General features: G+C 34.2%; 4 protein-coding genes across 5 annotated transcripts; all 4 read left to right on the top strand.

Moving 5' to 3' along the window:
• Positions 1 to 246: 246 nt before the first annotated feature.
• Positions 247 to 3,182, top strand: LOC105283566. The gene is made up of 5 exons (XM_011346411.2): positions 247 to 347; positions 1,204 to 1,278; positions 1,352 to 1,438; positions 1,519 to 1,885; positions 2,048 to 3,182. The coding sequence occupies exons 1-5, from the start codon at positions 282 to 284 to the stop codon at positions 2,359 to 2,361; spliced, it is 909 nt and encodes a 302-aa protein (XP_011344713.1). The 5' UTR covers positions 247 to 281; the 3' UTR covers positions 2,362 to 3,182.
• A 405-nt stretch (positions 3,183 to 3,587) lies between these two features.
• Positions 3,588 to 8,429, top strand: LOC105283567 (class E basic helix-loop-helix protein 22). Its single transcript, XM_011346412.3, has 7 exons — positions 3,588 to 4,461; positions 6,225 to 6,411; positions 6,567 to 6,955; positions 7,263 to 7,349; positions 7,428 to 7,644; positions 7,711 to 7,943; positions 8,065 to 8,429. Exons 1-7 carry the CDS (start codon positions 4,291 to 4,293, stop codon positions 8,119 to 8,121), a joined length of 1,341 nt encoding a protein of 446 aa, XP_011344714.1. The 5' UTR covers positions 3,588 to 4,290; the 3' UTR covers positions 8,122 to 8,429.
• A 133-nt stretch (positions 8,430 to 8,562) lies between these two features.
• On the top strand, positions 8,563 to 12,496 carry LOC105283564. 2 transcript variants are annotated; one of them, XM_026969344.1, is made up of 5 exons: positions 8,563 to 9,807; positions 9,941 to 10,780; positions 11,057 to 11,155; positions 11,569 to 11,925; positions 12,040 to 12,496. In XM_026969344.1, exons 2-5 carry the CDS (start codon positions 10,631 to 10,633, stop codon positions 12,124 to 12,126), a joined length of 693 nt encoding a protein of 230 aa, XP_026825145.1. In that variant the 5' UTR covers positions 8,563 to 9,807; positions 9,941 to 10,630; the 3' UTR covers positions 12,127 to 12,496. The 2 variants fall into 2 exon arrangements, with proteins under 2 accessions (XP_026825145.1, XP_011344711.1); XM_011346409.3 differs by lacking the exon at positions 11,057 to 11,155.
• On the top strand, positions 12,442 to 14,091 carry LOC113561402. The gene is made up of 6 exons (XM_026969342.1): positions 12,442 to 12,633; positions 12,710 to 12,793; positions 13,031 to 13,315; positions 13,426 to 13,536; positions 13,733 to 13,944; positions 14,008 to 14,091. Exons 1-6 carry the CDS (start codon positions 12,562 to 12,564, stop codon positions 14,015 to 14,017), a joined length of 774 nt encoding a protein of 257 aa, XP_026825143.1. The 5' UTR covers positions 12,442 to 12,561; the 3' UTR covers positions 14,018 to 14,091.
• The last annotated feature ends 1,866 nt before the right edge of the window (positions 14,092 to 15,957 follow it).

Genomic DNA, 15,957 nt, shown 5'->3' with positions numbered 1-15,957 from the left:
GGACGGTTATTTATTCGAATGATCGGTTGGTGAAAGAGAATGAAATGATCCGGAGACCACGCATGGCACGGATTGCGATAAATAGAAAGCACCTTCTTCGTCCATCGTCGAGGAAACCGGCGCAGATTCACGCTGATCCTTAAGCCGGATTGGTCGATACTCGGTGTGGGATTCTGCGACAGCCCTTATAGATCGGCGAAACGGATCTGCGATCCAATCGTACGTGGACTTGGGTTGAAACTCATTCAGCCAGCCACAACAAGTGTTCTGCCTTGTGAAACATGAAAAGGATGTTTTGGAGCTGCTGCGTTCTGGGCTTCCTTCTTCTGCTTGGCGACGTGTACTGCGTGAGTATTGTTTAATAAATATTGCGAATTTAGAAGAAAATTTTGAACGTCAAAGATTTAAAAAAAACAAAAGTCTACTTCTTTCATTTTGGTCTTTAATTATTATAACATAAATTAGAATCTGCTTGTAACAAATAAAAAATGATATACCTATGCCTAATATTCTTAATTTATTTAATACAATTCTGACGTTCAAAATTTTCAAGAGTAGAATTTAATATCTTTTTACATACAATTTGTTATGATACAAAAGTATCATCTGCGCATTTAGAATTTAAAATATAATATATATTTTAAATCCTTATTTATATAGTTTTACGAAATAATTATTTTTCTTTTTGATGTCTAAAAACGGATGTTTATAAGAAATTATATAATAATTATCAAAATGCAAATATTATTTTCACTCTTATAAAAGTCATCGTTTCTTGTTTTCTCAAATAGCGAACGCAAAAGTACAATTTACGTAACATAAAACCTTTTAAAATTCTTGCGCATAAACGTTTTCGCTTTTACAGAATGAGCAAAGACTACAGTGACGCATATTCACTTTCCAATAATTGTCGAAGATTATTCAACATTTTTAATTCGCAAAAAGTGAAAGCTACGATAAAGACTAGTTGTTGCACCCGTAAACGCAACGACCTACGTATGCACTGTCTCGAATGTGCTGTCCGAGTAGGCAAGTAAAGCGCGTAGGTCGTATTTATCATATCTATCTCGGGGGAGAAACTTCTATGCGTCTTGCGTGTAGTTTTCACTTCATTTCATATGCGAAAAATGCAGAAAACATCCTAAAATATTTTTGCACTGTCACGTAAGGAAGAGACATCAACTTACTCTACTTATTTCACAGAATGTATCGAAAAGCAGAGTACGACGCCAAGATCCAGGCTCACAAAACGGTCAACTGATAGACAACATTTTTAACGTAAGTATTCTGCAGTTTAATATCGTTTGATGATGATATCTCATCAAGGTAAAAAAGAATTTTTATTTTACAGATTCCGATCACAGCGATCAAACAAACCGCCGCTGCCGCCCAAGTGTTCTCGCCAGAGAATACGCAGACGATAGACACGGTCTTGAAGGTCATGTATGCGTGGAAATGCTAAAATTTCCAAAAGACTGCATTTTGATGATCTTCTACAATCAATAAAATTATTTACAGATCCCCGTCTCGACCCTAGAAGCTGTCGGAGCACTCGTGAAGACTACAACGGAGCGGAGGCAACAAAATGCGGAGAACATCCAAAGAATCCGTCAAGATAGGAGAGAACGAATATCGGCACTAAAAGAGCAGAAAAAGAAGCGAAAGGAAGAGTTGCACCATCAGCGATTGATGCAACAACAGTTGAAGAGAGTTGTCAGACACCATTACAAGGATCCACTTGGATTAAACGCGTGGAAAAATGTTCTATTAGGGCACCATGGCATTATTGGCGGTCACCATGCTAGTGGACTTCTTGGTGGACATCACTCTGGATTAGGTGGTGGCCATGGCATTCATGGTGGCCATGGAATCCTTGGCAGTCACGGTGATTACATCTCTATTGACTTAATATTATTAATATTATTACGATAATTGTATCTACTGATAGAAATTCTCTCTCTCAATTAATTATTATATATTATTTTAATAATCTACATATTTAAACAAATAGCTGCGAATAGATGATAATGTATTATTATCGCTGAAGGTGCACTACTAGGAAATCGTCCGCAGAATACTTACGCAGTTCATGAAGACGTCAACGAAGATACATCTTTCTCCTGGCATGGGCTGACAGCTGGTTTCGGTACTTACTATGGGTCTCGGCCATCCAGCGCAGTTAAAATCGAAAATAAGATCGCTCCTAAAGAAAAGAAGCAGAAAGGTTTCTTCAAATACCCGAGCGATGATGTAAGCCCTCAGAATAAAATCGCAAATAAAAATAAGCCAATACGTGAAGATGATGATCCGCCAATAGAAAATAAAATCGCGCCGAGGAATGGAAAAGTAAAATTTGTGTAATTATATATAATAACAACACGATATATAATAAAAACACGAATATGTACAATATACATATATGAAATAATGTTAGAAATGTAATCTTTATCTTCCATTCAGTAAGTTTTTGTTATTTTTACGTCGTTTTCGCAGATGTTACATGTATCGCTTTAAAGATTCATTGATCCAGTAATTTGAACTAAAAATTTAAAAACTTACATATATCAAATATGTAAAAAAACTTGCTTATCTTATCAGACATTTAAATGAAAAGAAAAACTATTATACAAGTATTAGGAAAGAATTATGATAATTTTGGGATTGTGAAATCTGTTTGAGTAAATGCAAATTAGATGATAAATGCATAATGTACGTATATGTATACAATCTACACAATACAGTCTTTCGATTTAATTTTATTATTGATGCGAAAAATTAATATTTTGTTAATCTTAATATCAGCATGATATACGAATATACGTTTTATTTAAGATATATCTGTTATATTTTATTCTACATACGTATATATATTTATTGCGATATATGTACATGTATATAGAATAACAGTGCGTAAATTCAAACCTTGGCCTTTAAACACCTGCATATTTCCAGCGCATTTCTGCGTCGTAATGTAAGACTCATGTCGCCGAGATATTTACGTCTATACGTGCACATACTTTCCTTCTCTCTCATATATATTTGATTTGCTAAGTTATACATGTTATATAAATGTCTAATGTATAAAAGTATTAAAATAAGTAAAACTGTTTAAACCAGTGCTAAACTCAAATAGATATTTGACAAGATATGGGAACGAAATACATTCTAATAGATAGATTTAACTCTCATAGAAATATCTTCCTTTCTCTCTCTCGCTCTCATAGTGACATTTGCGTAATATTGCTGATAATCTCTTGTCAGTCTTCCGCAAACTGCGAAATTGTCACATTTGCGACTTGTTCGTCCAACACTGTTACGGTTTTATGTAATTATAAAATCAACGTACGTCGTTGTTGCATACTATAAAAAGGTACCTTCATTGTAACAAAATATTTTATTAACAAAACTAAGACATATAATTTGAATGAATATTGTAACATTTTAAGGAGACATTTAAATATTCATTCCTTGTGTGTTTTTAAATTTTTGTTATATTTTTTCTATTTTCTATGTTTATGTTAATTTGTTAATTACATTTTACATAAAATACGGTGATAAGAATATGAATTAGTGTAATTAATTTAAGTATAAGTTCTATTATCTAGTATACATTTAATGGATAAATTGGATCTATGAAAATATCACATTTACTTGCGCTTCGCTACTTTATTAGTATTCATCGAATCGGGAAGTTCGAATTGCATTCATTTAATATGTAAACACTATCGATGTTACTACAGACGTAGTAACATCAATTGTATTCGTCGTTCTTTTTCACACAGTGAATGAATTAAAACATTCGTCTATATTCTGCGACGTAGTAGCGATTCTAATATTTCCGGCAGTTTATATTCACAATAGAGCAAAGATGTATTCAATGTTAACAAACGGATAACAAACGATAACGTAACGACACGATAACAATATGATAAAATTCCTTTTTATTAATTACTTAATTTCAAGGTTAAAAAATTTTATGAATATAATCCTAAAAGTTTTCATATTAAAGAATTAGATCTAAAGTAACATCATCCCAGCGGAAAAGTATTCTTTATTTAAAAAAATATTATTGCACATATCGGACGATAATTTTTTTCTAATATTATACATCATCGCGTTGATCCAGTACAACCAAACAATTAATTAAAGTATTAGTCATCGTAATCGTTCGGGAAATAAATGACTCTGTACCATTTTTATATCATAATTCAGCAGGCGAATCAGCAGTTCACCAAACATACAGTGCGAATCACGTCGAGTTTACCCCTTCCAGCAACAAGTGAGTAAGAGATGCCCTCCGGTCAGGCTGAGAAATCACTAGCTACCTGCCTCGATCCTCTGTCAGTAAACGCAAAGATGTCGTTTAGTAAGGTAGCTTACTGCTTACTTATTATTTCCGTAGCTCTGACGAGCGGAATGCCGCAAAATCAAGCTACGGAGCCAAAGGAGAAGAGTGGATTGGTAAGTAAAAAATCTCTGCATGATCTTCGTCATTATTATTAATCACGAAAATAGAATACGTGACGAGTGGAAATAAAGCAGTGTAAAATGCTAAGTCCGTATGCGAACTAAGGCTTATAACTGATTACAGAGTTATGTAAAGATGATTATGTGATCTCACGTATATGTGTGTGTGTATGTGTATGGAAGTGTGAATTAATATTATTGAAATATATTGCAAGAATATGTAGGAAATAAGTGGAGAAGCGTAACATTTATTATGTTTGTAACGGCGAATGATGAAATTGCTTCTCGCTAAATGTCCCGCTAATGCATTGCTAGCATTTAAAAGGCTAATTACATGAAGTATACATTCCTAACTAGGAGCGATAGCAAGTTGAAACGTCAAAGTAGAAAAGGAACAAACTACAGAAGACAACGAAGCAATGATACTCAATGATTCAGTCTTTCAGTTTTTTAATCTTCGATTTAAAAAATTTTTTGTGTCTGTTACATAATATAATAAATTGGCGGTGCTTTTTACAATGTTCTTTGTATCAAGTCTAGGCATGTTTGTCATGCGTTGTACGTAACTGAATCAACTTACTTAATCATAAAGTAATTGCCCAGCACAATTCTGCGTATCCATTGTCCAGCACCGACGTCATCACATAATTGATTGTTACACGTATTTTTAGAAACCACGACGATATACTTTGAGTGCTCTAGAAAAATAAGATCTGATTCCGACTGCGAGAAAAAAACATGAGAGGAAAAGTTATACCTTAAGCCAGTTAGATAATCAGACATACTTGTAACGAGAGAAAGGATTGCGGAAATGTTGTAGAGTTGTATAAACGTAATTGTTTGTCACTACCTTCAACTTAGATTTTTGTCAGCTATTAAACAGAGTTATCTTTGTTTGTACGATAGATTAGTAATTTACGATTACACTTAATTTTTGAGAAAAAAGACTTAGAATTAAAATTATAAAAACGGTTGATGCAAGCAATAAAATTATGTTGGTAATTTACAATTCTAAGTGATAAAAAGCAAACAATAGAGCATTAGTTTTTGTGATTCATGTCATAATTTTGTAAATATAAACGTAAAAGAAGTGAAGAGTTCAAACGCAATTGCCGTTCTTATCGTGAATCTGTGACACGTCGGAGACCTAAATTTTCTCTTTGATAGCATCTCCATTGTGTTGTCACAATATGCTGCTCAAAAATAACTGTTCCAAATTCGCATTTATTATCTACTTACATCTTTAATGTATGCCTTGCCTTGAAAATAATCTTTACGATGTTACAATAAACATTTATAAACATTTATTTGTAATTAACATACACTTTAGGAATCTTGTCGACACAACGAATTTCGTAAACTGAATTCGCGTATCATTGCCCTCGTCTCGCCGAGTCTCTTTACACAACGTCTAGCGTGAAAATATTCGAGGGAAATTGTTGTATCATGCAACGTCACGGTAACTAGTTTCGAAATTAGCGGGAACATCAAACAGTAATTGATGAAACACATGCATGCTCTTGAGGAAAAGCCGGCTTTTACGTCTCTTTTACGCCGTGAAGTAAAAATAAAGAATATAATTACAACTGCACTGTCACCAACAGACATGAAATGTGAAAAGACACACACGTGTCAAAGAAACTAGTACGAACCGTCTACTTCTAAGAAACGTGGCATATTTTCTCTCACTAATATCAAGCATTTTCAGTTTTGACAGATACATCTAATATCCATATATTTACTTTTACCATTATTAGCTACCGTTTCTTCAATTTACTAACGGAGGAATCCGAGTGAATTTCGGCGGATATCATGCCGAAGCTGGTCTCGGCGGTCTGCTACGAGGCTCAGGAGGTGGACTTCACGCGAGCGTAGGAACTCCGTGGGGTGCACATGCAGGTGCAGGATTAGGCGGTCAACTGAGTGGAGAAGACGGTAGTCTTGGTTAGTATCCACAGAAGCAATAAAAGAAATTATATTAAATTCTCAAAAGTTATTACGTTTACCAAATAAAATTAAAAATTTCAACTTTGGATGAATTTTAATCGATCAAAATGATCAGTTGAATATATTAAAAATGCAAATTTAATTTATTTCAGGCGGCGGTTTATACGCTCGCGCTGGACTTGGTCATGGCAGGCCGGAAGCAGCAGCTGGCCTTGGCGGAAGTTTGGATGGCAGCGGACGATCGGCGAATCCAATTTCAGGTGGCATGTATGCAGGTGCAACGCCTGGCGGTGAAGGAGTCGGCGTGTTTCTCGGCGGCGGCATCGGCAGCCGAGGAGTTGAGATGGACTATGGACCCTTCTCTGATGGAGTTTATCCCATAGCAAGAGAAGGTAGTGCGAATGCTGGCGCGAGTGTGGGTGCTGACGCAACTGATGGCGCAAGTAGTGGTGCGGATGCAGCTGCGAGCGGAACAAAACCATCGAGGGGCCACACCAATATACAGATCATACGCTCCAAACCAAAAGATGCGCAGAAAGAGGTTTTTGATGCATAATTTTTTTTATATTGATATATAGTATAAGCGAAGGATAAAGCATTTTGATTTTCTAGGTTTCAAATACGATATCTAAGCGAGAAATCGAGAAAAGTGGGGAGGGTCATTGACAGTCTGCTAATACAAACATGTTCCGTAGAGTAGCTTTAGTTTCGTCAATTAATTTGTAAGCGCGTTCAAGTTTATCTCAGATCAGTTGGATAAGTCTCTTTTAATTATTGAATTAACACCTCTTTGTTATAGTATATTTATAAGGATTTTTTCGTCTTTAAAATGAATCTATCAAATGTAGAAGGTGGCGCTTGCGGTTGCTGCGCTACCAGCCGATATACCTGCAGACGAAAAGTCTAACAAGACGAAAAGTGCACACGACAAAGAGGTAAGGGACGAATAAATTATTAAGCAAAAATATTAACTGTTGAACATTTAAGAAATTCACAGAGAACTCTTATGACAGATACGACGTGCAGTGGTATACGCGCCCCCCGCCCCCTCTGCACCTCTTGCACCTCCCTTAGCAGAAGCTGACCTGGTCAAATCAATTTATCTTGGGACCCCACCAATTCTAAAATCTGTCGACAAGAACGTGGTTGTAGCTGCTGTACCTGCGGCTGCCGCTCCTGCAGCAGTTGCAGTTCCAGTTAATGCCAGCACCAACGCAGTAGCAACAGTTGGTGAGTAATCGCTATATGACGACCTTATCGATGATTGTCTTTATGAACGATCCTTTTCCGTTCCAGCCAACAATCCGAAGATCATCTCAAGACCTACACATCCACGTTGGTACTTCAGGAAGAGGTTCTGGTCCGCTCCCAGAAAGGTGTTTTACGCGGCAGCTCCGGCAGCAGTCGATACCCAAAGCGCTTCTTCAGACGTGGTCGATAGAGTCTTCGTCAACGCGGCGGGAAACGACGGTGTTGTGGCTGTGGATAAAGCATACACCAGCGGATCTCTATTCGATGATATCTTTAACGTACGTGAAAATTTACTGAGAGATTTCTGCTTCATCGTTTCATGCGTTTGCACATTGTCACAACTGCGACTGTGGGCAAACTTATACCTATAATTTTTCATATACTGAACCTTTTCTTCAGATTCCAATCTCCACGCTATCTGCTGTCAACCAGTTGCTGAAAAACAACGTCGGTTGAGACCTCCTGCTGTTCCTACTCGAAAATTTGTACTTGAAAATGATTGCGCAACTCGCTGGAGCCACGTTTCTCATAGGAACCTTCGAATATATTTTGGCGAACATCCGTTCGTTGCCCGTATATTGCTTATTCAGCCCCTTCTGAACGTTTATTCCGTTTGCGTATACGGATGCCAGGCACACATGTTCATCTTGTGATTCCTTGTACGTGATCAGATTGTATATTAACTGCCTCTGTACAAAACAGTATTTCTTTGTCTAAATCTGCGAATAATATCTTTCATTAAATTAAATTAAAGTTTTATATATGAAATATCTGCCTAGCACTGATTACTTTTTTTACTTACTTTATTTTACTTAAAATTACTTTCTTTTTCCAGAATTTAATTCTATGGCTCTTCTTTAATTTATTTATTCGTAGAGTTTAGTGCACACGTTGCAATGTATGTTTCAAGGACCTCTATCAAGAATGGAAGAAATGTTCGATTGTTGCCTCGATACATTGCATGTAGCCATAAATACCGTCATAAAACATTCGCTATTACTCACACGCAAATTGTCATATGAACAGCAAAAAGTAGAGAAGTAAATGCGGAAAATTGTAGAAAATTTAAGCAGAAGTAGATAGCATAATAACAAGATCTTAATTAGTCCTTATTTTTCTTTGAAAAATATAAAACAGAATTCGTCTGTTCGTTGAGTTATTCGTGCAAATCTTCAAAAATATTTAATTACCGTAACTGGTTTGCATCGAAACAAGTCAGTTAACCCTGTATCATACAACATTAAATAATCTCGCGCAATATATATATAATATAAATAATATCGTGTTATTAAATCTTGATAAAAGAGCAAAGTTAAAATATCTAACGTAATATTACTGCATCATGACCATACATGCGTGACGTGAATATTAACTTCATTATTATGTACATTCACGCACACGCATGACATGATTTCTGTTCCGAGAAATATGCGTGCACATAAATCGTTTGCAACAGCCCTGAAACAAATTATTTCCGCCAGTGTTATCTTAGCCATTAAGTGCTCTGCGCATTTATCGTGTCTTGAATTAATGTTTAGAAGAATGGAGACGTATTTTACACAGAAGCTGTTCATTATACTTGTCAATTGAAGCATTAATTTATGTTTAAACGAGAAGCTAAACGTTATCATGGTTGGCGAAAAGGATTGTTTCATTAGATATGCAAATAATAAGCGGAAACGTTGCGCGTTAGCAGCAGTTATGAAGTAAGATGCCCCGTCATCTTTGTTGCTTCAAGATTGCGTCGCTATTCGCTATTCGTACAGATATTAGCATACGCAAATATTGCGCCGAGAGCTATTAATAATTCGAAAAAATTTACGGAGCTTGATACTTCCTCACCTATACTCGTATCAATCATTTACATATAATTTAATGCGGTAGATATGAAGAATCAATCGCGTACATGCGATCGAAGAATCGCAACGAAGAACTAAAAGAGGAACCGATGATGTATCACGAAGCACACCGGAATAATTATAACATCAAGAACTATTGAAAGAAGATAAACCGAAGTGACCGGAAGAATAACAGCGAAAACGAAGGAAGAATTACCACAGTATCACATAGAAATGATGGAACATCTAGTAATGATGACAAGAAGCACAATGGAGGAAGTAAACTGGAAATGGCATTATTAGAGTAATATATTTTAATAAATGTGATGTAATATAAGTAAAGCAAAAAATGTTTGCTTTTATAAATAATTTTGTGGTTCGTAATATGCAAAAGTTTATTTGTAAAAAACTATACATAAATTTTTTTCTTTTTGTAGTTGAGGGAGGATGATTTACGCGATGAGCTGTGTCATATCTTACCACATAATAGTTACCTGTCTTCTCAATTACGCTGTAATATACTTCTTATCAAGCCAATTATTAAAGTTGCTGAAGTTGTCTTTCCTAATCAAACATTACGCTTATTATTATGACAATGAAATGTGCTACTTATATTTATTGATAAAACGTATATTATTATGGTATAATTTTTAGTGACATATTATAATTATATTAATATTAATAAATACATAATTAAATAAACCATTTCTTAATTTGTGTAACTCTTTTTTTCAAAAAAGAAATCTTATTTTTTACGAATATTCTAGAGATATCCAATAATTTTAATTTTATCTTATTGTTAGCCACTGAGGCTATAATTGAAATTTTCAAGCATGGAGGAGCACTGAAAGAGAAAGTAACACAGTGTCGTAAGCGAGTACGTGAGCTCGACAACGTCGAGAGCGAAATCTGTTAGTCTGTTATTCGCTGTTCAATAGGGACAACCTTCGACCACATATAAATATTTGTTGCGTTCTTAACATTTTTTTACCAAATATTCAAGTAAAATTCAAAAGTAAATTGTATGTTGTTTTATATGTATGAGTGTACATGCACCTTACTTGAAAACTTAGCTCAATTGTAAAACAAATTTTAAGAAATTTCTTTCATACTGTGTTAAAAAAAAGATGTTACGGATTTTAATATTTCTGTCGTGTATCTGTTTATATTTGAGCTTGTCAAGTGCTCGTCCTGCAGAAGAACCAACAAGATTCATTCTCAGCAACGTACAAAATGATGCAGAGAACGCGTTACCCTCGAGATTGGAACAAGCACAGGTAAAATTGTGTAATCATAAGATTTTGCAAAAATACAGTTTGCAAAGGTACCGCTGTGAGAATGAAAGTGTTGAAAAGTATCAATTTTATAAAAGCAGTCATGATTCGCCCTATTTAATGCTTAAAGTAATAAAAAGAAAGTATAAATAAGAGAGAGATAAAAAATGCATACGAGATTTTCACAATTACGCTGTACGTTCTTATTAAATTCCAATTGGATCGTTGCGATTCGCCGATGCAATCGGCAGAATCAGAGTCAAAATTACTGTTTTGTAGGAATTATTAGGACGTGTCGCAGACGCAATTAGAATTGGCAGAGGAAGATTTGTTAATTCGATAATATTGGCCAGAAACGTCGTTCTTGATTACGCAGAGGTAATTACGTCACGTCACACAGTCAGATCTTCATTATGCGTGCGAAATCGTCCAATATCCCCATTAGTCAGCATCAAATCGCCATGTTATTGCAATATAGTTGACACTAACTAGATCTTGACCTTTTCGATCGATGTGTGCGTGCGTGTGTGTGTAGTACGAATGTTAAATAATTCATGAAGGCGAAAAGCTTTATGGATAAAGGTTTATTATAAATAGGACATTATCAGAGAATATTATTCTCGTTTTAATCAAAGAACGTAAAAATCAACTAATTTGCTGTTACATTTTCTTGCTATTTTCTTTCTCTTTTTTTTCTCGCGTTATTTCTTTTAACTGTTTTCAAATAAACCTCGCTAAATAATAGAAGATTATAATATAAGATATGATTAATATATTCAATTCTTTCATAGCAACTACCCGATGGAGCTCAGAGCGATTTAGAAAATCCGATTAGCAAATCCAACAGTCCTAATCAAAGTCGCAGATCTCTAACATCGGTGCAAACCACAATGCCTACAGTTTTGTTCTCTCCCAGCACACAAGAAACAGTTCACCTAGTGAATGAGAACGAGCAAGGAATTTTAGAGAGACGAAAACCCGATAACATTAGGCAATTTCTGGATGGCTTACTAAGACCTACGCCGATCGTTGATGGAATTAAAGAGGAGCAAAAATACGGTAACAAGGGAGATGGATTTAGTGGAATCGGGAGAGCGTTCATTAATGGTTACGAAAATCTCAGTAATTTCCTGAATGTTCTAGTAGACGTAAGTGTATTGTTAATGTATATTAATAAAACTATTAATGTATATTAATCGTAAAGAACGTTGCAAAGAGTTTAAGGCTGGCTAAGCCTTATAGAGCAAATTACGTGTTTTTAGCTTCCTATGAATGCTGCGAGACAGGCTTCCAAAGGAATAACGCAAGCGTTGAATGAATTAGGGGCACGGATCGTCGGACTACAGTAATAAGCATAAACGTGCGTAAGCACGCGATTTTAATCACCGAATGTAAATAATTTCAATAAAACATATTAAACATAAAAAACATTTTATTTAAGAAATCCATTTATTACACGAAATCAATTTATTACACGAGGACACTTACATGAAGAAGATACAAATTCATGTATATCTATGCACGCGAAGGTTACGTTAAATTTAATAATAATTAAATAGTATTTAGCATCGGTAACATTGTACATTAACTCAATTTTCAAGAAACGATAAGATAAAATTTTACCATATAAGAAACTTCAAAACGCGTCAAGCGAGTCAGTTAGCCAAAATTTATTGTTCCCAGCGTGCTTGTTTCATTTAAAATAGACAAGTACTATTTTCAAAAACTTACTATTTCTAAGTAAAATAAATAGAGTCACATTTAAAATTTAGCAGTCTATAACAATGTCGCCTATACTTTTATTGTTGGTCCTTGTAGGAAGTATTCTTGAAACAAATTTAGCAGTTGCAGCACCTGTATGTATACGTTATAAAGTACTACATTATAATATTCATACTCCTTTTTTGTAAACAATAATATTTCTTATGCTAGCATGATACTGCCCGAGCTGATAATACAGGTGGTAATACCGGTCAATTAAGTTTAGATGAAATATCACCTTATCGCAAAGAACAAGTGAGTAAACTAGCCTCATGATAATAAAAAGATGAATTTTTCAATAGTAATAATTCAACAGCAATAATTTTGTTAAACGATACTTATATAAACATCACAAATCTTTTAACTACTGTACTATAAAGATATGCTTAATCAATGCAAACTACAATATTTGATTAACCGTTATCCATATTTGGAGTTATTGTGTGCAAAACACTATTAGTTAGATCGACAATTAAAATTCTTTATTTTCAGTCTTTTGGTGATGTCTATCCACTCGAGCAATTGCAACCAAACGAACCGGAATTTGATGATCCAAACGATTCATCAGATTCATCAGATTCATCAGATTCATCAGATTCATCAGATGAATCATCATCTGAATCACATGAATCGCATCACTCGAAGAAAAAAGGTGGACGTAAATGTGAAAAAGAAGTACACGACTGCTGCTGCTGCTGCAATAAGGAAACTGGAGTAACTGAAGTAACTGGAGGACACGTTAAACACAAATGTATATTCTCTGAAATATTAAAAATGGTAAAGTGCAAAATTAAAATAATTTATTATATCATTTATAATGTTATTTGTAACAATAAATTGTAAAAAGCGCGATAATTAAGGAAATAATTTGAAAAATTTCTTTCAAGATATTTGCGGCGCCCATGAAAATCATTAGCTCTATTTTGTGCATGATAAAACACGTTATAGCGTTCAAACTATTTCTAATAAGTATGATACTGAAGTCAATATTTAAACCGGTAAGTACAAAAATGCTTTATTTTACAATTAGTTTGTACGCACAATTTATACATAGAATATCTAATCTGTAGTAATAATTTGAAAGTGTCACTAATCCAGCTAAAATACATATTTGTAATACACGTATAAATAAAATTGCATAAACAATTTTATATTGTTTTTTTTTAATATATGGAATCTTTTTAATATTTACAGTGGACCCTACCATTTAACATTCTTGCCGTGGTTAAAAAGGTGTTAGGTATTTTTGGGGGCGGAGAAGTTGGAACAGGAATTGGAACAGGAATTGGAACAGGACTTGGGGGAGGAGGTGGACTCGGGGGAGGACTTGGGGGAGGACTTGGGGGAGGACTTGGGGGAGAACTTGGACTTGGGGAAGGACTTGGAGGGGCAGGAGGAATTGGAATGTAAGTTTAAATATATTTTTTTGCTTTAAAGTAAACGTTTTAATAATCATATTACTCTTGTAGAGCAATATAGTGAGCTAAAGCGGATAAGGACAACTATCTTTTGATGACAACTGGACTAAACTGTGGATGATAACACTATCATAATGTATTTATCATTAAACAATATATATATATATATATATATATATATATATATATTTCTTTTTCTCTACATAAACGCGATATTAAACGTATTGTATCAATATCTTGATATACATATACAATAGTAAAGCTGTTTTAAGAGATATATAATAAACAAGTTATGCATTTTAAGTCTGAATTTATTTTAAACCTATTTCAGACTTCGCACAAAATAAGCGTTAATGAATAAAATAACCTACAAAAATTACGAAGAGTTAGGCATATCGCAATTGTTGCTATTAAGGGAGTACGTTTACCTAGAAACTTTTAAAAAATCGATGTTAAGGTTTTCGTATTTTCTTAAAGTACATCTTGAAAATATTTCCTGGAAGTTTCAAGTTAATTCGAACAAAATTAAATAAAGTTATAAGCATGTTCTTCGAAGTGCGCATGAATACCTACTACGACAGCAGGTAGGACGCAGCAGCAGTCGGAGAAAAAAGATAATTTTGTAGTCGAGGGAGGATGATCTACGCGATGAGCTGTGTCATATCTTACCACATAATAGTTATCTGTCTTGTCATATTACGCTGTAATATACCTATTATCAAGTCAATTATTAAAGTTGCTGAAGTGGTCTTTTCTAATCAAACATTATTATTATGACAATTAAATATGCTACTTATATTTAATGATAAAACCTATATTTATTGATATTATATTTATTGATAAATTGTATGTTATTATTATGGTATAAGTTTTAGTGACATATGATATTTACAGTAATATTAATCAATACATAATTAAATAAACTATTTCTTAATTTCTGTAAATCTTTTTTCAAAAACAATATCTTATGTTTTACAAATATTCCATTAATATCCAATAATTTAAATTTTATCTTACAATTAGTAGCCACTAATGCCATAATTGAAATTTTCAAGCGTGGAGGAGTATTGAAAAAGGAAGTAACACATTGTCGAAAGCGAGTACGTGAGCTCGACAACGTCGAGAATGAAATCTATTAGTCTGTTATTTGCTGTTTAATAGTGACAAGTTTCAACCACACATACATTTTTACATACAGTTTTACGTTCTTAAAACTTTTGTACTAAATATTTGAGTACAATTGAAGTAAAATTCAAAAGTAAATTGTTGCTTTATATGTATGACTGTAAATACATCTTATATTTGAAAACTTAGCTCAATGTTGAAATAAATTTTAAGAAATTTCTCCCATACTGTGTTAAAAGAAAAGATGTTACGGATTTTAATATTTCTATTATGCATCTGTTTATATTCGAGCTTGTTAAGAACATGACGCCTATAGTTTTGGTTTCTTCCAGCACACAAGATACAATTCGCCTAGGCAACGAGACCGAGCAAGAAAGTTTAGAGAGACGAAAACCCGACATTAGGCACTTTCTGGATGGCTTACTAAGCTTTACGTTGATCGTTCATGGAATTAAAGAAGAGCAAAAATACAGTAACAAGCGAGATGGATTTATTGAAATCGGCAGAGCGGTCATTAATGGTTACGAAAAACTCAGTAATTTGCTGAATGTTATAGACGTAAGTGTACTGTGAAACTATTAATGTATATTAATTGCAGAAAACATCGCGAAATTTTAAGGCTGGCTGAGCCTTATAGAGCAAATTGTGAGTTTTTAGCTTCCCATGAATGCCGCGAGGCAAGCTTCTAAAGGAATAACGCAAGCATTGAATGAATTAGGGACACAGATTGTCGCATTACAGTAATAAGCAGAAACGTACGTGTGGAAGCACGCGATTTTAATCAGCGAATGTAAATAATTTCAATAAAACATATTACACATAAAAAACGTTTGATTTAAGAAATTTATTGTGGAAATCGATTACACGAGGCCACTT

The sequence above is a fragment of the Ooceraea biroi genome, chromosome 4 (assembly GCF_003672135.1).
Source record: "Ooceraea biroi isolate clonal line C1 chromosome 4, Obir_v5.4, whole genome shotgun sequence".
Taxonomy (NCBI): domain Eukaryota; kingdom Metazoa; phylum Arthropoda; class Insecta; order Hymenoptera; family Formicidae; genus Ooceraea; species Ooceraea biroi.
The sequence above is the reverse complement of the archived record's forward strand: the minus strand, read 5'-3'. Positions and strand labels throughout refer to the sequence as shown.

Excerpts from the sequence above, each read along its gene's own strand:
- LOC105283564 (XM_026969344.1), top strand. The coding sequence starts at position 10,631 with ATGTTACGGATTTTAATATTTCTGTCGTGTATCTGTTTATATTTGAGC. Across the intron at positions 10,781-11,056 it reads CGAGATTGGAACAAGCACAG|GAATTATTAGGACGTGTCGC; the intron begins GTAAAATTGTGT and ends ACTGTTTTGTAG. Across the intron at positions 11,926-12,039 it reads TCCTGAATGTTCTAGTAGAC|CTTCCTATGAATGCTGCGAG; the intron begins GTAAGTGTATTG and ends ACGTGTTTTTAG.
- LOC105283566 (XM_011346411.2), top strand. The coding sequence starts at position 282 with ATGAAAAGGATGTTTTGGAGCTGCTGCGTTCTGGGCTTCCTTCTTCTG. Across the intron at positions 348-1,203 it reads TGCTTGGCGACGTGTACTGC|AATGTATCGAAAAGCAGAGT; the intron begins GTGAGTATTGTT and ends CTTATTTCACAG. Across the intron at positions 1,279-1,351 it reads TGATAGACAACATTTTTAAC|ATTCCGATCACAGCGATCAA; the intron begins GTAAGTATTCTG and ends TTTATTTTACAG.
- LOC105283567 (XM_011346412.3), top strand. The coding sequence starts at position 4,291 with ATGCCCTCCGGTCAGGCTGAGAAATCACTAGCTACCTGCCTCGATCCT. Across the intron at positions 4,462-6,224 it reads CAAAGGAGAAGAGTGGATTG|CTACCGTTTCTTCAATTTAC; the intron begins GTAAGTAAAAAA and ends TACCATTATTAG. Across the intron at positions 7,645-7,710 it reads CAACGCAGTAGCAACAGTTG|CCAACAATCCGAAGATCATC; the intron begins GTGAGTAATCGC and ends TTTCCGTTCCAG.
- LOC113561402 (XM_026969342.1), top strand. The coding sequence starts at position 12,562 with ATGTCGCCTATACTTTTATTGTTGGTCCTTGTAGGAAGTATTCTTGAA. Across the intron at positions 12,794-13,030 it reads CACCTTATCGCAAAGAACAA|TCTTTTGGTGATGTCTATCC; the intron begins GTGAGTAAACTA and ends CTTTATTTTCAG. Across the intron at positions 13,316-13,425 it reads TCTCTGAAATATTAAAAATG|ATATTTGCGGCGCCCATGAA; the intron begins GTAAAGTGCAAA and ends ATTTCTTTCAAG.